This window comes from Nanorana parkeri, unplaced genomic scaffold (genome assembly GCF_000935625.1).
Source record: "Nanorana parkeri isolate BGI_ZX_2015 unplaced genomic scaffold, ASM93562v1 scaffold44, whole genome shotgun sequence".
NCBI classification, from domain to species: Eukaryota; Metazoa; Chordata; class Amphibia; order Anura; family Dicroglossidae; genus Nanorana; species Nanorana parkeri.
Genome location: NW_017306312.1, coordinates 2428197 through 2446993, shown reverse-complemented (window position 1 = coordinate 2446993; position 18797 = coordinate 2428197). Strand labels below are relative to the sequence as shown.

At 43.0% G+C, this 18797-nt stretch overlaps 1 protein-coding gene across 1 annotated transcript in view; it reads left to right on the top strand.

Moving 5' to 3' along the window:
* The window catches only part of ITGA6 (integrin subunit alpha 6), a 78758-nt gene that overhangs the window by 17814 nt on the left and 42147 nt on the right, over positions 1-18797 (top strand). The window contains exon 2 of the mRNA XM_018572535.1: positions 18175-18299. Within this exon, the coding sequence (XP_018428037.1) occupies positions 18175-18299 (125 nt within the window). The remainder of the gene's footprint in view (positions 1-18174; positions 18300-18797) is intronic.

The following is an 18797-nucleotide window of genomic DNA, read 5'->3' as shown; positions in this document are numbered from 1 at the left end:
GCTGTCAAAAAATTCCCCCATCTGTGCCTGAGGCAAACAAGGGCTTTTTCTTGAACACGTGGGGTTTAACCAGGGCGTCCCTTTGATGAGGCAGCCTGACGCTGTTGCATCAGGCAGCATCTCTTTGGGTCACGTGGTGGTGGGTTTTTGGGGGGCGGGGATTGCAGCAGGCAATGTGACATGGCCACTCTGCTGCACAATGTTTGCAGTGTACTTGCCGCCCCCTTTCCGGCCAGAGCACCCCAAGTTGCTAAGATCCGGACGGAGAGATGTGTAAGGGTCATACACATCCCCCCAGCTTTTAGAAACCTGGCTGATGTCCTGCCCAGCTCCTGGCAACCAGTGACATCACTAGTTGCCAGGAGCAGTGCGGGACGCCGGTTAGAGCGTCCCACGTTGCAAAGAGCTCTGGGATCTGTATCTGCAGAGCCTAAAGCGGGCAGCGTGCACTGCCAGCCCCGTGCAGCAAAAATGCTAGGGACACCACTGGGCTGAACGAGAAAAAATGCGCAGTGTATGGCCAACTTACAGTATCTTGTATGTCTCCCGGTGTTACTGTGAGCCGCATTGGTTTACTATGCACAGTTGTCAGTTGCAATCTTGCTGGGCTGATACCAATGGCTAATTTGCTCTGTACATAGGGATATAAATTCAGTAAGGCAGAATAAAGAGCAGTAAGAATGTGAAAAGCGTAGCAATCCAGAGCAACCAATGAGAAATCACCACGTAACTTACCTGACTGCACATTCCCAAGACTTATTGGCCGCGTCTAACGGGCGCTATGTATATGTGCAAATCACTTATAATAGTTAGTAAAATGTGAAATCTGAGCAAGACCTGAAAAACATAACATAGAGACCAGTCATAATATGGATATTAAATATGAATTCTGGGCAGGTAAAAAAAATATTAATTTATATATTTATTAAAAATAATGAAATGTGTTTTTAAATGCAACTTTTGTCTTGATACCAGGCCTTTGTAATTCCCAGTATAGCAGCACTCAGACTGGGAGAGCAAGTGGTAGCACTATGAGGCAATCAGGTTTTGCTGCCTGCACATTTGCTGCATTTGCTCCACATATGATGAAAGGAGGAACGAGGCGAGTAATGACGTTGCTGCTACTTCTGCACTGTCCAAGCAGCAAGTTGGGGGGTCTTGGCCACGTTGTGCTGTTTCATTTGAGATAAAGGACCTGGCTGCGTGGTCAGACAGGGGTGCCTGGATCACAAGATTGGCTGAACATAACTACCAATCTTTTGGCAGGTAAAACAGTTCCCACATATATATTTCAGCTTGATGTCCAGGGACAGAGGCTAATGAAGCAAGTATGAAGCAGGTAAAAAGATGGATTCGCAGTACAATACTTAAAGGGTTATTAAACCCTCCGTTTTTGTTTGCATATATCTACTGCTAGCATGTAGATATATGCAAGTGTAAAAAAAAAACTTACCTGTGTCTTCCCCGCGCACTCCCATCCGAAAATGTGAAAATTCTCGGTCGGCCGCAAATCATCTTGGGGCGGGCACATGCACAGTTCACATTTTCGGCCGGGAGACGAGGAGAGACACAAGGTAAGTATATGGACGTGTGCACCCGCATGCAGACACCGTGTGCCAGCAAGTACAGAGGAGTCAGCGCTGGATCGGAGACCCACCGCAGCGCTGGAGGGACAGATGAAAATGACAAGAAAGAAGATCGGATTAAGAGACATCATTTAAGGTGAGTGCTTGAATTAACATTGGGGGGGAGGGAAAAAAAAGTCTTTGACTTTAATGTCACTTTAAGTCGTAAGCACACTTCTTTTACAGTGCTAGGGGATTGCGGTCAATTCCTACCAAGGACACTATGTACATGAGTGCGCCTACTTTGTTTATGTAGGCTTCTATCTACAGCCCGTAACATGCTGGTAGGTTAATTGGCTTCCTCCTAAGTGTGTGAATGTGATAGGGACACTATACTGGGGCTGGTTATGATGTGATAAGCTCGATGTTCACTGTGCTGTGTATAAAGTGTCATTGTTGTATATTTAGTATAAAAAGGTGGATGTATATGTTAAAGGTGGACTCCAGGCACTAACATTTTAATTTATATATATTCCTCAATGGCCACCGAGAAAACAAGTCCACATTGTGTGCACCAAATGCTTTTGGCAACCTAGTTTTTCCCTTGTAAAGTAGCAGTGACATCATGATTGTGTTGCACAGATCCTGAGCATAGAGCAGAGCTGTGGGAGTGGCCCGGCAGAGCCCTCCCACTACAGGCTGCCTACAGAAAACTACAGGAGGGGCGGAGACAAGACCAGTCACACTGCACAAGGAGAGAGACCAGCAGTGACTGGTCTTTAGTACAGGAAGCTCCTGCACACAGGCAAAGAGAAGAATAACCGCACGTTTGGAAGAAATACACAAAGGACACCAAGACTCAAGTCAGACTACACATGGCTCTTGTATTTAGCTTTAAGGGCTCTGCTGATGTCAGTGCTTAAATTTCAGCTATTTCAAGGATAACATGAATTGGGGGGTAATTAAAAAAGGAATAGAGAAAGCTGATTATCAGGTGCTGCATGTGATTAGTATGCAGCCCCTGTCGCCGCCCTACGCTCACCCCAAGTGCAGGTCCGTACGGGTGCGGGTGCCCCACCTTGGAAGTAGACAGGATCCATCCTGTCAGTGTACAAGTATGGACACCCGCACTGACGTGCAGGGCGGTGAGCAAAGGGCAGCGTACGGCCACGTACTTCCATAGAGAAGGACAAGGGCTGCGTACTAATCACACACAGCACCTGTCCTTCCTGGGAGCTGCCCGATATGGTTGTGCACGCAGCACGGAGCTGTACATGTCGGCTTTTTCTCGTGTGAATGAGGCCTTATCCTCTGTCCTGCTGCATTCAGTGCTCACCTCTCTACTGGATCCAGTAAGTATATCTTCTTTAATCCGTCCCCAAGACCAAAACAAGCAGTTAACCCCACTGCAAGGGTTCATTTTTGCACATCCTGGAGTTCCTCTTTAGGGTTGTCAGGGAAAAAATCAAGACTTTAAGTAACAAAATGTCAATTAGGTTCTGTTATTTAAATCTCTTTAATTATGCAAAGCATGTGATGGATTGCACAGCATTATTGATGTCCCGGTTTACCATGATCAATTGGTCACCCTTCTCTGCTGCATCTTTAATGACGATTGTAAGTCGAGAATTCCTCAGAGATCATATAAAGGATGTTGTACTTACATTACACATAAAACTCAGGTGACAGCATTGACATAGACGGAACTTTACAATAATGATATGTGCTCCACCTTGCGTTCTGTATTTGTGTTATGGCTTGGATGCTTAGAGGTGTCATTGATTATTATGTGGTATAAAGACTGGCGATGTGCCGCGTTCCTTGAATTGGCAATACCCCAGTACAATTTTGTTCATTTATGAAATGTTCGTTTAATTTTCTGATAGTTAACGGGGTCAAATTGATGATTGTTTTTGACTGTAGTGATGAAATAAATTGAAGCAGCGGGATGGAATGAACAAAAATGTAACAGTGAATGTGTTTTTTCATTTTGAAATCTCCATTCATTCCAAAATCAAATGTTAATATCACGTTGAATTTAAAACTGGAACTGGAAAGAATTGGTATAATTTTTTTTAGGGATGCACCGTTACGATACCGATACCGAGTGCGAGGATCGGTATTTTTTTTTCCCGGTACTCGCCGATACCGAATACCGACACCGGAAGTCCCATTAAGCAAGCCAGGCGGCGTGTAAAGACTCGCCACCTGGCTTCCTGATTAGCTGTGAAGCCGTCTCCATGCTCCCACGTCACCAGCATGAAGCCACCTTTCTGGCCAATCAGGAAACCAAGCAGCATGTAATGACTCGCTGCCAGGCTTCCTGACACCGGAAGCTCAGGTATAGGGCTAGGCATCGGAGCATTTGTTTTGAGTACGAGTACTCGCCCAAATACTCCGCATCAGCACCGATACTAGTATCAGTATCGGTACATCTTGTAGGATCAAATATCGGATAACTATACGACTTTTATTCCTAGACCAAAACGAGCACTTAACCCTTCCAGGGCGCGGGTAGCCCCACTGCAAGGACTTAGTGTGTGGAGCCATGAACAGGGCCAACTGATCGGAAGCCGATTAATCGATTATTGAAAAAGTTGACAACTTTTTCAATAATCGATTATGTCGATTAGTTGTTGCAGCCCTAAATTTTTCCGATGCCTGAAGTTAAGTTTGCCTTTAAATACTGTGACAATACCTGATGAATAATTATAGATGCACATGAAATAGACTTAGTTTTAATTCATTGATTTCTTTTGTTGCAGAGCACTTGAAACATGTGCTGGAAAGTAACAGTCATAGATAACAGTTTATATAGACCAAGCGTGTTTTGTCTGTGGTCTGGAATGTTTTTATAGGAGATAGTACTAGGTATTATCTTGTGTGTGTGTCATGTTTGTCCTCCTTTCTTCCTCTGATTTGTTTTTGTTACGCACCATACGTCATTTTCTTTGCCCACAAATGGACTGGTATTGCTTTGCTGATTTTACATAGTTGTGATTTTTTTTGTGTGGAAAATGCCACCATTTATGGGATGTGACATTGTATGTACTTGTGTGGCGGGCAAGTTCTTGTCTATTGTTTAAAGACAGCTATTAACCCTTTCGCTGCCAAGCCCTCCGGAACATTTTTCAAAATCAGCTGGCCAAGCCATTGAGCCGCTGATGACAGCTATTAATTTAAAGGGGACAGTCTGCTGAACAGTTATACTATAAGCTGATGGTCGCTAAAGCGACCATCAGCTTATAGTAGAACTGTAAATGCCAGGTCCGTATGGCATACTGACCTGGCCAGCTGGAAGCACTTTTGTAGGTCCGTATGCCATACGTCCTTGGCAGCGAAAGGGTTAATATAATTCATGTACTTTTGCCCAGATTTTATTACCATACACTGTATAGTTCCCTGAAACAAGGTTAAAGTGTATCTACCCTCACCCTCCTACCCCAAAAAAGTAATATATTGCGGCTTACAACTCCTAAGACAGCCTTTCTAAATCCAGAAGCTGTGGCACCCTAGGGTGTCTTCTAGGGGTGCACAGATATTTCTTTTTTGGTACTTGCCGATATTGAACACTGGAACTTCCATTAAGGAAGCCTGGTGGAGTGTACTGACTCGCCGCCCAGCTTCCCATTCAACGTCACCAGGTGACATTGAGTGGGAAGGAGAAACTCTGAAGGAGAAACACTGAAGGAGAAACTCTGATGTGAAATGCGGAGACCCTGATATGAAAGGGGGAAACAATAGTATCTTTCTTGTGTCAAGTACTAATCCCGTCAACTACCATGTAATGGGGATGAACAAAGGCCTACATGACAACCCTTGCTCCTTTCATAGATACAATGGAGAAATGAGTGCAGCCACAATATATTAGATTTGACTTGCCAGTAAAAAGATTGCATGAAAAAATTCTTGAGGTATTAAAATATAATTATATCAATATGACAGAATGCATTGCAAAGTCTTTGAGAGGCAATAAATACCTGTAACTGTTACTCACCCATCACACCTTTTTTCCTTAATAACTAGCATGTCCTTGCATGTTATGATTTGTAACTGATTTGTGCTTGGAAATGCCTCAAGAAAAATATTTTTCAGTCAAAACGCACTTGTTGCTCTCCCACTTATGTGTGCATAGCCAAGTACAGATGGGGGCACATTAATCGAATTCCGGTTGATTCAGTAGGAATCGGACAAAATTCAATCCATGAGGGGTCAAAAGATAGACTTTGTCGTAGGGACATGTTGGTAAATTGTCAGCTATCTGTGTGTACCCAGCTTTACAGCCACAAGTGTCCTTGTACAAGTTTGTAGTGCAGAGGACAAGAGGGGGCATGTCAGACCATGTCTGTTACTGAGTGCTGGTTACAGAGTGTGCTTGGTACAACTCTGGTGCCTGTTGTATGACATGGCAATATTTAGACACCCTGCATACCTGTTGTAACAGGAAAGTAGAGGCACTATATACATGCTTATCACAAATAAAGAAACCATATGCAAACTTATTTAGCAGGGTTAAATCTGGTGTGAGGAGCTTCTTAACTTATTTTTTTGGATTGTACCTCTAAGGCCCATTAAAATGTTTTACTGTGTGTTAACACGTGCTATGAATTTATGGAAGTCTTGTTGTACTCCTTACCGGATATCCCAGTTACCGGGAAAGGGTGCTTGTAGTGACGATTAACATGTGCTATTGTGCGTTGTGTTAAGGCAGCCTTCTGAAATGAATGGGCTGCCAATGCATCAAAACGTATTGAAAATGGGACATACCACACATTTTGTAATGCAATGTTATGCAAATAACTATGGTCCATTGCTGTGTGTTGCCTTAGTGTATTGGTGTGCATTCAAAATGAACAGCACTGCAACGTATGTTGTAATATGCGTTGCAGTGATGCCCACGTCCCTAGAGGGAAAACATGTAAATGGGCCCCATAAGCAGATTGAATGTCCATCTGTACCTCGTCTCTTCTCAAGAAGTTTCAAATCACTGTGAGCCATAACGCCTGGTGAGCTTTCCATTTCACACAGCGCTGTCACATACATGGCCATCTGTTCTATAGTTCTGGAGATAGTGGCCTGTGCTCTCACACTACTGGTGCTTGTAATCTGAGAAATGTAGAATCACCGGCAGCTGCTACTCAGGCTAATGAAAAAACGTCATAGATACACGGGACCGGCAATTTTATTCCATCCGAAAGATGAAAACCAAATTTTAGAGAAACAGATAACAAGCAGGGTTAATAATTATTAGTTAATAGAGAACTAACCTCTAATTCCATTCATCTTATTGGTACTCATCGTTGTGCATTGATGGACAGCTTACATTAAAGCTTGTTTCCACCAGGTGCATTTTTCTATGCAGGGTAATGCACAAACTTAAAGACTTCAAGCCGAATTCCAGCTCTAAAAACCTATATATACTTACATTGGTCCTGCCTGGCACAATGTAAGCATATATAAATTATCCCTGGCAGGGTCACGGGAATCCTGTAAAACACTGTATTAGCTACAACTACTACAGTGCTTTAGTGGTCTTTCAGGTCCTGTACTGCTGCCGTACCAAGCAGCTTCCCCTCTGCTGGTAAAACAAAGCAGGTCACTCGCTCGGCACATTGGCCATTCAGCAAACGCCTAGGGTTCTATTCACAAAGCTGCCGAAGGATCCAGCCGGCTGATCCTTTGGCAAGCTTCGGTTGCGGGAGCCCTTTGGTTCAGTCACGACTCTGCCCCAAAAGAAGCTCATATATATTTTCATGCTACAGATGTTCTCCTGCAAGCGCGGAATGCTCAGATGTGAACAGGGGCCATCAACAACAATGGGGCTAAGCATTGTAGCGCATGGGCATATGAGCTACAAAATGCTCATGTGTGAATGGGGCTCAGCTGCTGGACAGCCACCAATGATGTTACTTCTGCGTATGTGCTCAGAAGTTCTATCATCCTCGTCTCTGATCTCAGTATCTTGTTCTGTAAAATGTTCCACAATATATTGTACGTAGCATTAGGATGAGAAGATGCAAGTTTGAATCTGCCTGTCACTGCCCATGTGTAATCCTGAATGAATGTAAACCTCTAGGTGTTAGGCACCTGGTTGCAAGGACAGGGAAATGGATCACAGCTGCGGACTCGGTAAGAGGATTGGAAGCTGGGTATGGCAATCAGGCTTGAACCCCAGGCGTCTCTCTCAATCTCAATGGAGAATGAGGGGTTCTTGCATCATTTGCCACAATTGTATAAGGAAGGTATAGACTTTGTATTGGTTATTTACCTCCTAACTAACAGATCCGTATACTCAAAGTTAGGTACAATGCGTGGTTAACAGTCTTAATCCAGGTGGTGATATAGGCACAAGTGATATCAACATTTAAACAAGCCAGCAATTCTTTCCTACAAACAGTATTGGATCCTTTGATAGGGAGTATGGAATATGAGACAGTTCTGACATGCAAAGAACCAATTCCCCCTCTAGTTCCAATACTTGCGGTTTCAGGTGCAGACAGGTGTGAGGTAGTTAGGAGGTCCCAAGAGTCTCTGTAGCAGGTGCAGGGCATCCAGCACAATAGTGAACGCTTCCATAGCGTTCACAGGGTCCTTTTATAGTCCGCGAACGCGGAAGTGAAACGTCCGTGACGTCACTTCCGCGTTCCACGCTGGAGAGCATGGAAGCTCCCCCTCTGGGCGGAAAGCGGCCTGCGTGACGCGGCCGATGCGTTCCACGCTGGAACGCATCTGGCTCGCGGCAGGTACGGACGTTACACTAGGCCAGGGTTGTAGCCTGAGCATGCTTGTGTTTATAACACATGAGAGCACATCACAGGAAAATGCACGGCATATATACAACCATGGCGCAGTGTGTCAGGCCGGTGGCAAAATAAATTCTTATTTGTCAGAAGAAACTTTAAAGTGGACCTGTATTTTGTCTATACAGGCAAAGTAAATAGCCCATCATCTGCTGCCGATACATAACTTTCTCACCTTCTCCGCTGCCCTGTTCACTCGCCAGAGCACCAAGAACAAGTTGTGTCTTAGACATTTACACAGGGCTAAGTGTTCTCCCTTGCAGCCATAGGATAGAGTGTAGGCCTGGCAATTGGCACAGCCTTAGCGGAGGAAGTGGAGAAAGTCCCATAGACCCCCATAATCTGGGAGAACTGTGTATTTCACAGACCTCTAAGAGGCAAACATGGCAAGTGTTAGTAGTGGAGGGTACGGGCTACCAAGCAAACCTCTAACTTTGCTCTGATTTTCAAGCCATTTTTCAAACTATGGACTATAGGAATGAAAGTTATGAGCTGGTTGGTTGCTACAGGCAACACAAAATGTTCATGTCGGCACACTTTTAATACACAAGCCCCACTCCAGTGTACAAACATACAGCTGCCCCTTCTGAGGTAGCAATGGAGATCGTGGGCACAATGAAAAAAATAATGGATCTACTGGAAGGGTCACCCTGTGGACAGGGTAAGCTTACATTGACACGCAATTTTAAATGGACTTTTAAGAAAGTGACAAACAAAACCGAACTCCAGCAGTTACAAAACACTGTTTTTATTTTCTTTTGGAAAAGTGTAAAACTGAACATACTTTAAAAAATTATAGTTGCAGTGGGGCATGTCTGCTCGTGGGGCGATGTTAAATGCTTGTTTTTGCATTGGGGTTAGAGTAATAAACTGTAATAGTTACCTGGCCCTGCATTGTACTTGACCTCAGTGTGCGGCCACTGTCCAGGAGCACCTTATAGAAAAGGCTGCATGGGACCAATCACACAGATAGAGGTAAGTATTACTCCTTATTCCTCTACCCCTAGACCTAACGAGCATTTAACCCTTGTAGTATAGGAAGGGGCCGCAGCAAATGTCATTCAAAAAAAAAATATTACCAGAGTTTAGCTTTAATCCATATGAATTATATTGTTGCTGGACAGCTTGTCCTGCATGTAAATGTTGAGAAAAAGATAAAATAAACTCCTGTAAAATAAAGAATTAATTCACTGAACTCTATTATTGCAGCTATTAACAACATACAGTTACCAGAATACAGTACAATATGTTTGACTACAGTAACCCTTTTAAATCTAATATCTGATAGGTATATATTGTAACAAGGACACTGATGCAGCCATCCAAAATGAAGGTGTAAGCCGATTGTCAGTATTCTGGGAAATGGTAACGTAATTTTGTATGAGTCATTTTGTGCCTTATATCTCTGGTGTTACTAGTCCCCAAAGTATACAAAAGGCTTTATAACGCTATGTGCTGTCCAGTGGGAATTTTCGTTTGCAATAATTTTTTATTAGTTTTCAAATGTTTGGCAGCTGTGTAGCCCACACAGAGGCAGAAATTGAACATATATAGTTCGATGGGAATTTTCATACAGGATATCGCAATGATGAGAGTGGATGCCAGTGTCTGCCCATAGGGAAAACAAAGCCTTGTATGTACAGGAAGTCAAGATATTGTTACATAATGACAATGCACATTTCTTCTGCAGCACCCTTTAGGCCATTCACATGTACCGTTTGCGTTTCCCGCATGTTTTCCGCGTGGAAGACCATGCTGGACGAAAACGTTAATATTTTACAATCCGCACAGATGGCGCTCGTTTGTGGCTTTTAACTAGCTGCAAAGGTGCGGAATTCGCCGGATTATCGTGCTTGTACTATTTCGGAGGCTGCGGGGGTATTCGCAATACCCTGAACGATGCACATTAAAGGGCATTGTATTCTCTGTATAGAGCGGCTCCGCGTGTTTCCGTACAGCCTAATACGCACGGCGCGCTGCCCAGGTGTGAATGGGGCCTGAAATGCAGCTCGGGGTCATGCATGGTTCTTAAAAAAACACAAACCTGTTAGGATAAAAATATCAGCCCTTGTGGACTTGTCTTTAAAGATACATGCTTTGGGGCTGTCCTTTCTTTATCACTTGGTGAGTCCCGGATCTGGTACATGCACTTTAATGGTTGCATGCTTGTTCTAGGCCAGTGACTCACAAAGTGGGGGAAGCAAGGAGTGCATTCAAATGCAGCGCTGTGCATTCCACAGGTGCAAGTGGCCGGGAGCTTGCGGTGGCTCGGTCACTGTGCTTGGAGCATGCCAGTGATCTCACTTTCAGCACGGAACAGCAGAGCTGGCTGATGCATATATGCAGTGAATAACATTAAGGCCCACCCGCCATACCGACGCATATATGAATTGCAGCAGCAGGAACCTGGACAGTCAGAAGCTAATTGCTTGCCATGAACTAAACAAACACACTTTATGCATCACCTTCTTGTTCCTTGAAATTACATTTCATTTGTCAGTTTACCTTCCCCACCCTTTTTTGACAGTGGTCTAAATCAGAGTTCGAGTCCAAATTCTTTTCCACTTTTGGCAAGTCTCAACCTTCCATCACTTATCTCTTGCTTTCCCCAGGTTTATAAATCACTTGCAGGGGTGAAAGCAGTCAGTACCTTGTTTTCATGTAAGCTGACACCTTGCATGCCGAGACAGCAGCTGGGATGTATGCACTTTGTAGAGTTTGTGTTCCACCACTGGGAGAGCTTATGAAACCTTATCTTCTCGCTCTGGTGATGATACAGAATACAGCATTGTGTAATTCTGTAATGTGAAGCTGAACTCCGGGATAAGCAAATATTGTCTAAATACAAAAGCCATGTGTATTCTTACTTGAAGCTTTGTGTATTTCTTCCAGATTTGTGCAGTAATCCAGTGTAAAAGCTTTACCTTTGTATATGAACTTCCTGTCATAAAGACCAGTCACTGCTGATATCTCTCTTTGTGTAGGGTGACTAGTCTTATATCTGCCCCCTCCTGTAGTTTTCTGCAGGCAACTTTAGTGGGCGGGGTTATCATCCGTACCAGCCTGAAGTGAATAGCCGAACAGTGTTCGGCTCACTTCACTTCTGATCGGTCATTCACTCGGCTGCCCTCGGCAGCTTTGTGAATAGACCCCTATGTGCAACACAATGATGATGTCACTACTACTTTTATCTGATAATTTCTAAGTTTGCAAAAGCAGTTGGTCTGCACAAAGTGGATTTATATCATTTGTGGGTAGCAGGGAAACCTATTGAAATGATATTTTTTGTGCCCAAAATTCAGCGCTTAATGCTCTTTAGAATAGAACAGGGACCCAAGAGATTGACCCTCCTGAAAGTGTCAGTTTCCCAGTGACAAAAGTAAGAATTCAGTCTTCTTTCACAAGGCATGTTTTCGGGCAGATTAAAAATGATTGCATTAGGTGCTGAAAAAAAGTTATACTCACCCTCGGAGCCAGCCGGCTGCTATTCTGATCCTTGAAGCCTGTCCCCTCCACCAATGCAGCCGATGGTATGTCGCTCAGCGTCATCACGTCCTATACAGAGGGACCTTAGACCACTGCAGCGGAGGGGGAGAGAGGCTCCAGGGACTGGTCTAAGAACCAGCCAGCTCTGAGTATCAGGTGAGTATAACTGTTTGTTTTTTTCTTATCTAGACACCTAGAAAAAAACAAGCACTTAACCCTTGCGGTGTAGGGGTAGTTGAGAAAAATTGCCCACAGTTTTGCTTTAAGCACCTTTCAAATGCCCACCTCCCATATTCCAGAATACAACACCAGACCTCATATACAGAATTCTGGAAGTATATGGTGTGGCAGCCTACCTTTGAACATGCAACAATCATACTATAGATACGTAGCACCAGTGAACTGTTACCCATTGCACATTTTTAGATTGTAAGCCCTCACGGGCAGGGCCCTCCTTACCATCTTGTCTTGAATTGTATTGTGATTGTAATGTCCTCCTTATATTGTAAAGCGCTGCGCAAACTATTGGCGCTATATAAATCCTGTATAATAATAATAATAATAATCCCTGGATCGGTTATAAAGAACTGCACTGATTAGAAGTCTTCTATAAGAGGTTACCAAATATTAGAATTTAGATTGCATGCTCTTTTGGACTTTTGGAGGATATAATGATTAGTTTATACAGAGTCATTAGTAGAGGTGTTTAGAGTACAATGTTCCAGCACACTATAAGACTGTTACAGTGTTCGCTTACAGCTGAGGATACAACAATGAAATGTTTCCGCATGGGAAAGGGACACAATTAGTGGCGAGGCAGCACAGTGTTATTTTGGTAGGCCCGTGATGTTTTGTTTCCCAGCCTAATAAAATTTGCTTGGGAATGGGAGTTTTCACAATAATAACACAAAGTTGCTGATTCACTTGTTCCCCTCCGTGCTTTTCCCAGACAGTGATAGTGTACATTGAAATAGTGCGTTCCCCACTAATATCTAAGAAACCATTTGCTTAACTCTACATAATGTACAGTAAGTTCACACACGTTCCGAAAAAGAATTATAAGAGCAGAAACAAGAAGTGTACATTAAAGGGAAAGTATAAGGTTTTTTAATCATCAGGTATTTTGGGTTATGATTGCAGTCATTTTTAATGTGACTTCTACATTTTTAATTGCTTGCTTGCCCAAACTCCGCTGTATAAAAGAAGTTATAGGCTGGTTCACACCAGAACTGCATCAGAACTGCGATTTTACTGTGATTGATGCATTTTTTTGGCTTTTTTGCTTTAGATGGGATTTCAGGGGTGTTCCAATGCAGTCCGATACGTTTTGATGCGTTCCGTAGCGATCGAATGCAGCTAAATAGGGCAGGGAGATTGCCCTCTAACCGCAAGTGCCGAGGGAGCATGGAGCCGGCTTCCTTTCCAATCAGGAAGTCGGGCGGCATGTAATGACCCGCCTCCCGGCTTTCTGATTGGTCAGGAAGCCAGTCTTTCTAGGAACAATTGAAGCTGGCTTCCTAGCCAATCAGGAAGCCAGGAGGCGGGTCATGACATTCTGCCCGGCTTCCTGATTGGCTAGGAAGCTGGCTTCACTTGTTGCTAGGCAGCCTGGCCTCCTGACAAATCAGGAAGCTGGATGGCACCTCATTACTCGCAGCCCAGCTTCCTGATTGGTCCGGAAGCCAGGCAGCCTCGGCAAGTGAAGCCGATGTTCTTTTGCTAGAACACCGGCTTCACAGGCAATTAGGAAGCCGGGCGATGGGTCATGATCTGCCGCCCAACTACCTGATAATCTGGGCACACGGCCCAGATATCAGTACTCGTACTCTATACCAAAAAAACAGTATCGGTGCATCCATAGTACATATTCATATCTAAAAAGAGCAAAAGACAGATGTGATACACCATTGTGCTGTAGTTTTTGTATACCCAAAGTTGTCTGACATAGGTCACATGACCACTTGGGTCAGTAAAGGTACCAATCCGAACAGCCCCAGTCAAGCGTAGGTCTCCTGCCATGGCATTTTAGTGCTTCTCTTCATAGAAACTGTTATAGGCTAAAAACTTTATGAGACTTTATTTTTTTTCTGCTAAGTGCCATATCCAAACAATGGGACATTTGGAAAGTACTTGTGTCAACACTTGTTTCTGGCTCAGATTGTATAATTGACAGTTGGATAAAACTGAACTTCAGGTAGATGTAAAAGAAACACCAATGTATTCTACTATTATATTTTCATTTATTTTTTGTAAAAGTGAACCTATTCTATGTCCATAAAAGGCAGAAACAGGTTCACTTTATAGGGTGCCATGTAAGCTTGGATCACAAGACTGACTAGACAGCATTACAAATCTTCTAGCGGCTAAAACAGACCCTGAGATATAATAAAATTGTGCGGCTTGAATAGAGTTCAGCTTTAATGTACTAAAATCATAACCAGCAGTGGTATACAGTAATCTGTATCAACCCAACATAAATACCATTTAAGCAGCTTAGAACAAGCAGGCAGACTAATAAAAGCTGATATTAGGTTAGTTGATATTTTATTGCATGCGGCTTCTGTGTTGCGTTATGCTACAGAATTCACATGAAGCTGATGGGTCTAGGTCCACAGCACCACTTCTGTGAACTTCCGGGTAGGGGAGTGTGCGCCCTGTACCCTTCACATGGACAGTTTAGTAGGGACAGCAGAGGCTCCAGCAGGTGTCAATCATTGGCTTGGCGGAGGCAGGAGCAGGAGGGGGGTGGCTAACTTTCCATGGCATAAAGAGGCCCCATAGGACCCTGTAAGGGGATGGAGCCACCGAAGAAGGAAACCAGTGAAGGGGGAATTTTAAGCAGAGGAATTGAGAGCAGCCACAGCCTTAGAAGATAAAGAGACATGCAAATATGGTAAGGTCTGCAGCACTATATGTTTTTCCCAAATTAGGTTTTACACGCAACTGTGTAATAAAAGGGGGCCTTGACTTGTGTCCTTGTTGGAATTAAGCCTTGACCCACCTTTTGCAAATTCCTGCCCCCTGTCATTCAGCAGTTAAAATAGCAAAGTCTTTACTTTCCACTTAAGTTCTGGAATGTGACATATTCAGCATTTGCAGTATTGACAGAGATTTTAGGCAATGACCCTTGGGAAAGTTACTCAAAAAAGAGAAAGCACAGCTGGGCCATGATGTCTTTAAGTGGGCCTCTAAGTTAGCGTCTCACTCAATGGCTCCTTACGCTAATTACACAGCTATACTAGGACACCCACCAGTAGACCGTACTGTTTTCGCCGCTTCACCTCATCACCGGTGGTTCTGGTCATCTCCATAATACTAACCACTAGAATATAAAGTATAAGCAAGGAAACGTCAGGCAAATCACCCTGGGAATTGTATTCAATTAACTCATTTTTTTTCTTAAGGTAGTATTAAAGCAAACCTTCACCCCTATCACTAAAAATCACATCAGTGTTCAGTTTTGCATGCTGATATGAACTTATCTTACATTTATTAGTTAAATAAACATTTTCTTTTACTTACAATTACTGTTTTTCAACTTCCTGGTCCTCTTGGGCATTCGTGATGTAGCCCATGCCTAAGATATGCTTTCTGGGAAGGTTACATTACAGTGCATTGCTGGGAAATCTCATCTGTAAACTGCAAAGTCTCACGAGATCTCAGGGAAAGGCATTTTTCTCCCCTGAGATGATGTACATGGTCACATGTCTTAGTCACATGTGCCAGAATTACCGGAAGTAAAGGGAGATGGATTCATCTGCCCTTAGTAAAAATGGCCACTGTGAGAAGAATGGGGAGGAAAAGAAAAACAAGGTATGCAAAGAATAAAAAGCCGGCAATTATCTAGAAGTATGTTTGTAGATTGTTATTACTGAACATTTCTAAAGGTGCCTTTGTTGTTCTTTTTTAAACTCTCAAACTTAAAAAAAAAATGAATCCAGATCAAACAAATATGCATTGTCCAGCAACGTTTTTCGTTATATTTTTGACCAAGCACTTAGTCATCATGTTTTCAAACAGCCGGCTCCAGCTCTCAGCTCAGCTTCCTTGAACTTCCTGTCTGTTACAAGATGACAAGGAACAGCACAGTCTCCAGCAGCTGTCCATCACACACACAGCTTACTAGCACGCACAAGGGTGGATTCATAGGATCCTACTAGGGAAAGCAGCCACCCTAAAACAGGATATCAGTACTCAGGGGACCAGCTGATTCTGCAGGAAGATAAAACTTTCAAACATCCATTGTAAGTGATTTAATCAGCATTTCAAATGGCTTCAAAACCTACTTGACTTTACATCACTTTAAGGAGGTAATAGAGGAAGCACCTGATAAGCAACGGGTATTAGATGTTGGTGAAGAAGGACTATCGAATGCTCTGACTGTTTCCAAAAACTGCCAAGCAGTAGATATATGCAAAACGATAAAGGAAAAACAAAAAAAAACTTTTTCAAAGGGTTTAAACATACCTGTGTCTCCGTCGTGCGCTCCCGTACCAACATCTGAAAATTCTCGGGCGTCCGCAAAGGATCTTGGGGCGGGTGCATGCGCAGTTCAGATCTTCGGCCGGGAAACGAAGAGAGACACAAGGTAAGTAAATTCAGCAGCGTTCACCCGCACAGACTCCGTGGGACTGGAAGTGCCAGTTAAGACAAAGGAGTCAGCACATGATCGGAGAACAACACCAGCGCTGGAGGGACTCCTGAAAACTATAGGAAAGAAGAAGATGATCGGATTAAGAGGCATCATTTAAGGTAAGTCCTTACATTAGCATTGGGAGGATGCCTTTAATGTCACTTTAAGAAAGAGTGCCTCAAATAAGTTAGCTTCTAAATGAATTTCAGTTTAGTTGGTTTCAGAAGTACTAGGTCAATACCGAAGTAACCAGTAAAAGATCTATTCATTTAGGCAATGAAATGCGCCATCACTTAACTGGATTAGTTTCAGCCATCAACACTGGGCTGTGACTGTGAATAGGCCTTCGTGTCTACACTCATCACATCTGTCAATGGGGAGACTAAGTCTCTGCAAGTTTATTGTATCTCTCTCATATTCAATTACTGAAGATTAGAAACAGTGACCTTACCAGCAATAAACCACTTTCTGCTCAGAGAGAAGGAATATAATATCTGTTCAAAAGTTTGAAGGTCATGGTGACAATGTTATTTTTTTACCCGACTTAATATCAGTATGGCTTTTACACGTTTTCAGTGTTAACTCTGTATGTCATAGGAAGTTAAAGTAAATGACACCTTTTCATATTCGGAAATGTATGTAAAAGTACCTGTAGTTATCCTGTGTATAAAGCGTAATGGTCCTATGAAATGCCATTTGAGCATTTGGCCTAGGGTGGGGAAGATTGTACAATGATGCTTGTTTCCTCATCTTATTACATGTATTTGCTTTCAAAAGCTACAAGCGTACTTCAATAAGAAAGGGACTGACTCCACAAAATGAGGTATTTGGAAGCTAAAGCCCAAATTGATGTACATTACAGAAAGCTTCATAAGGTTATATCCTAAGGACAGCCATAGACACAAGTTGGCAGTCATGTGTACAAAGATGAATCTCAGCTTGTTCTTTCATTGACATGAATGCTTGGCTCAGCTTTGTGTTTTTGTGGGAGGGGATGATGGAGTGATCAGAAGTTACTAGAGCATCTCGCGTGAAGACGTTAGATTATCTTGAAGGGCGGCCTGCTCATGGGCTGTTTTCCCCATTAAGATCTCATCTGTCAATGCCGTGGGAATACATAAATATGAGATCTTTAATTGATCAGGCCCAAAGCGTCCCAATTGAGTTACTGTCATACTATGGCTATGGGTACCTTAAAGGTGGCCATCCACATTGAACGCTATTCGGCAACAACTGTTTGGATATTTGGATGAGTCTCTTGTCACGTGAAATGGACATCCAATGGTCAGTGATTTTCAAGGCAATCTGTATTTACTTTTACCCGTAGCAGTCAAAGCAATACATCTTGGTCAAAGCTATGATTGGAAAGTGAGGGAGCAGCAGTTTACTGCTTAGGCCATCTCTGTGCTCTCTCATTTAATCAGACAGCTTTATTTGTTTGATTTAAAGAACTGTGCTGATTAGCTTATAGTGTTTTCCCCTTCTGAATGCCAACATAGAGGTATAGAGATTTAAAAATGCATTGACGTATTTTAATAAAGAAAATGCCCCCTCTGCCTTGACATGTCTGCACTTACTTTTGAAGTATTAATACGTACTGGTCCTTTGATAACAGTCAATCTTTGTGTCGATGTGTACTTGTAGAATGACTATTTGCCAGAAATCTAAATCTGATCTCTCTTGTTTACAGATTGTTGGTTGGTGCACCTCGAACAAAAGCCTTCGCTTCTCAGAAAGCCAATGTGTCAGGTGGTTTGTTCTACTGTGATATCACATCCACAGATCCATGCACAAGAGTTAAGTTTGATGAAACAGGTATGTCTTTTATCTCTCAACATTTCAATAAATCGTTATCTCCACTTAGGAATTATGTTTTTCTTTTCACTATGAGATTAAAGAGAGCTTGTTATGAGGGAATACACTTGTGTGATGAGGATCCGAATGCAGTTAGTCCCTGACTCATGTGCCACATACTAGTGCCACGGCAATGACCCAGTGAATAAATTTAGATTCACCGCCCCTTAACAAGTACTGTATGCGCCATGAGTCAAGAATTTGCTGCTTCTGTTGGAGCCTGTTTGTACTTTTCTGTTTGTACTTTGCTTTGTCACAGATCCCCCTCTTCAACTACCATTCCATTCACAAATCTGTTGAATTTCCAGCAGATGGTTTGGTATACTGGAAATGGTATGCTATGCTATGGTTTGGAAATAAATTGATTGTTGGGTGTTGTTGGGCCTCCTTTCTCTTGGGGGGCAGGTTAGCTCATGTTGATGGTGGGTACTTGTTTGTATAGGGGGGGGGGGGGGTGTG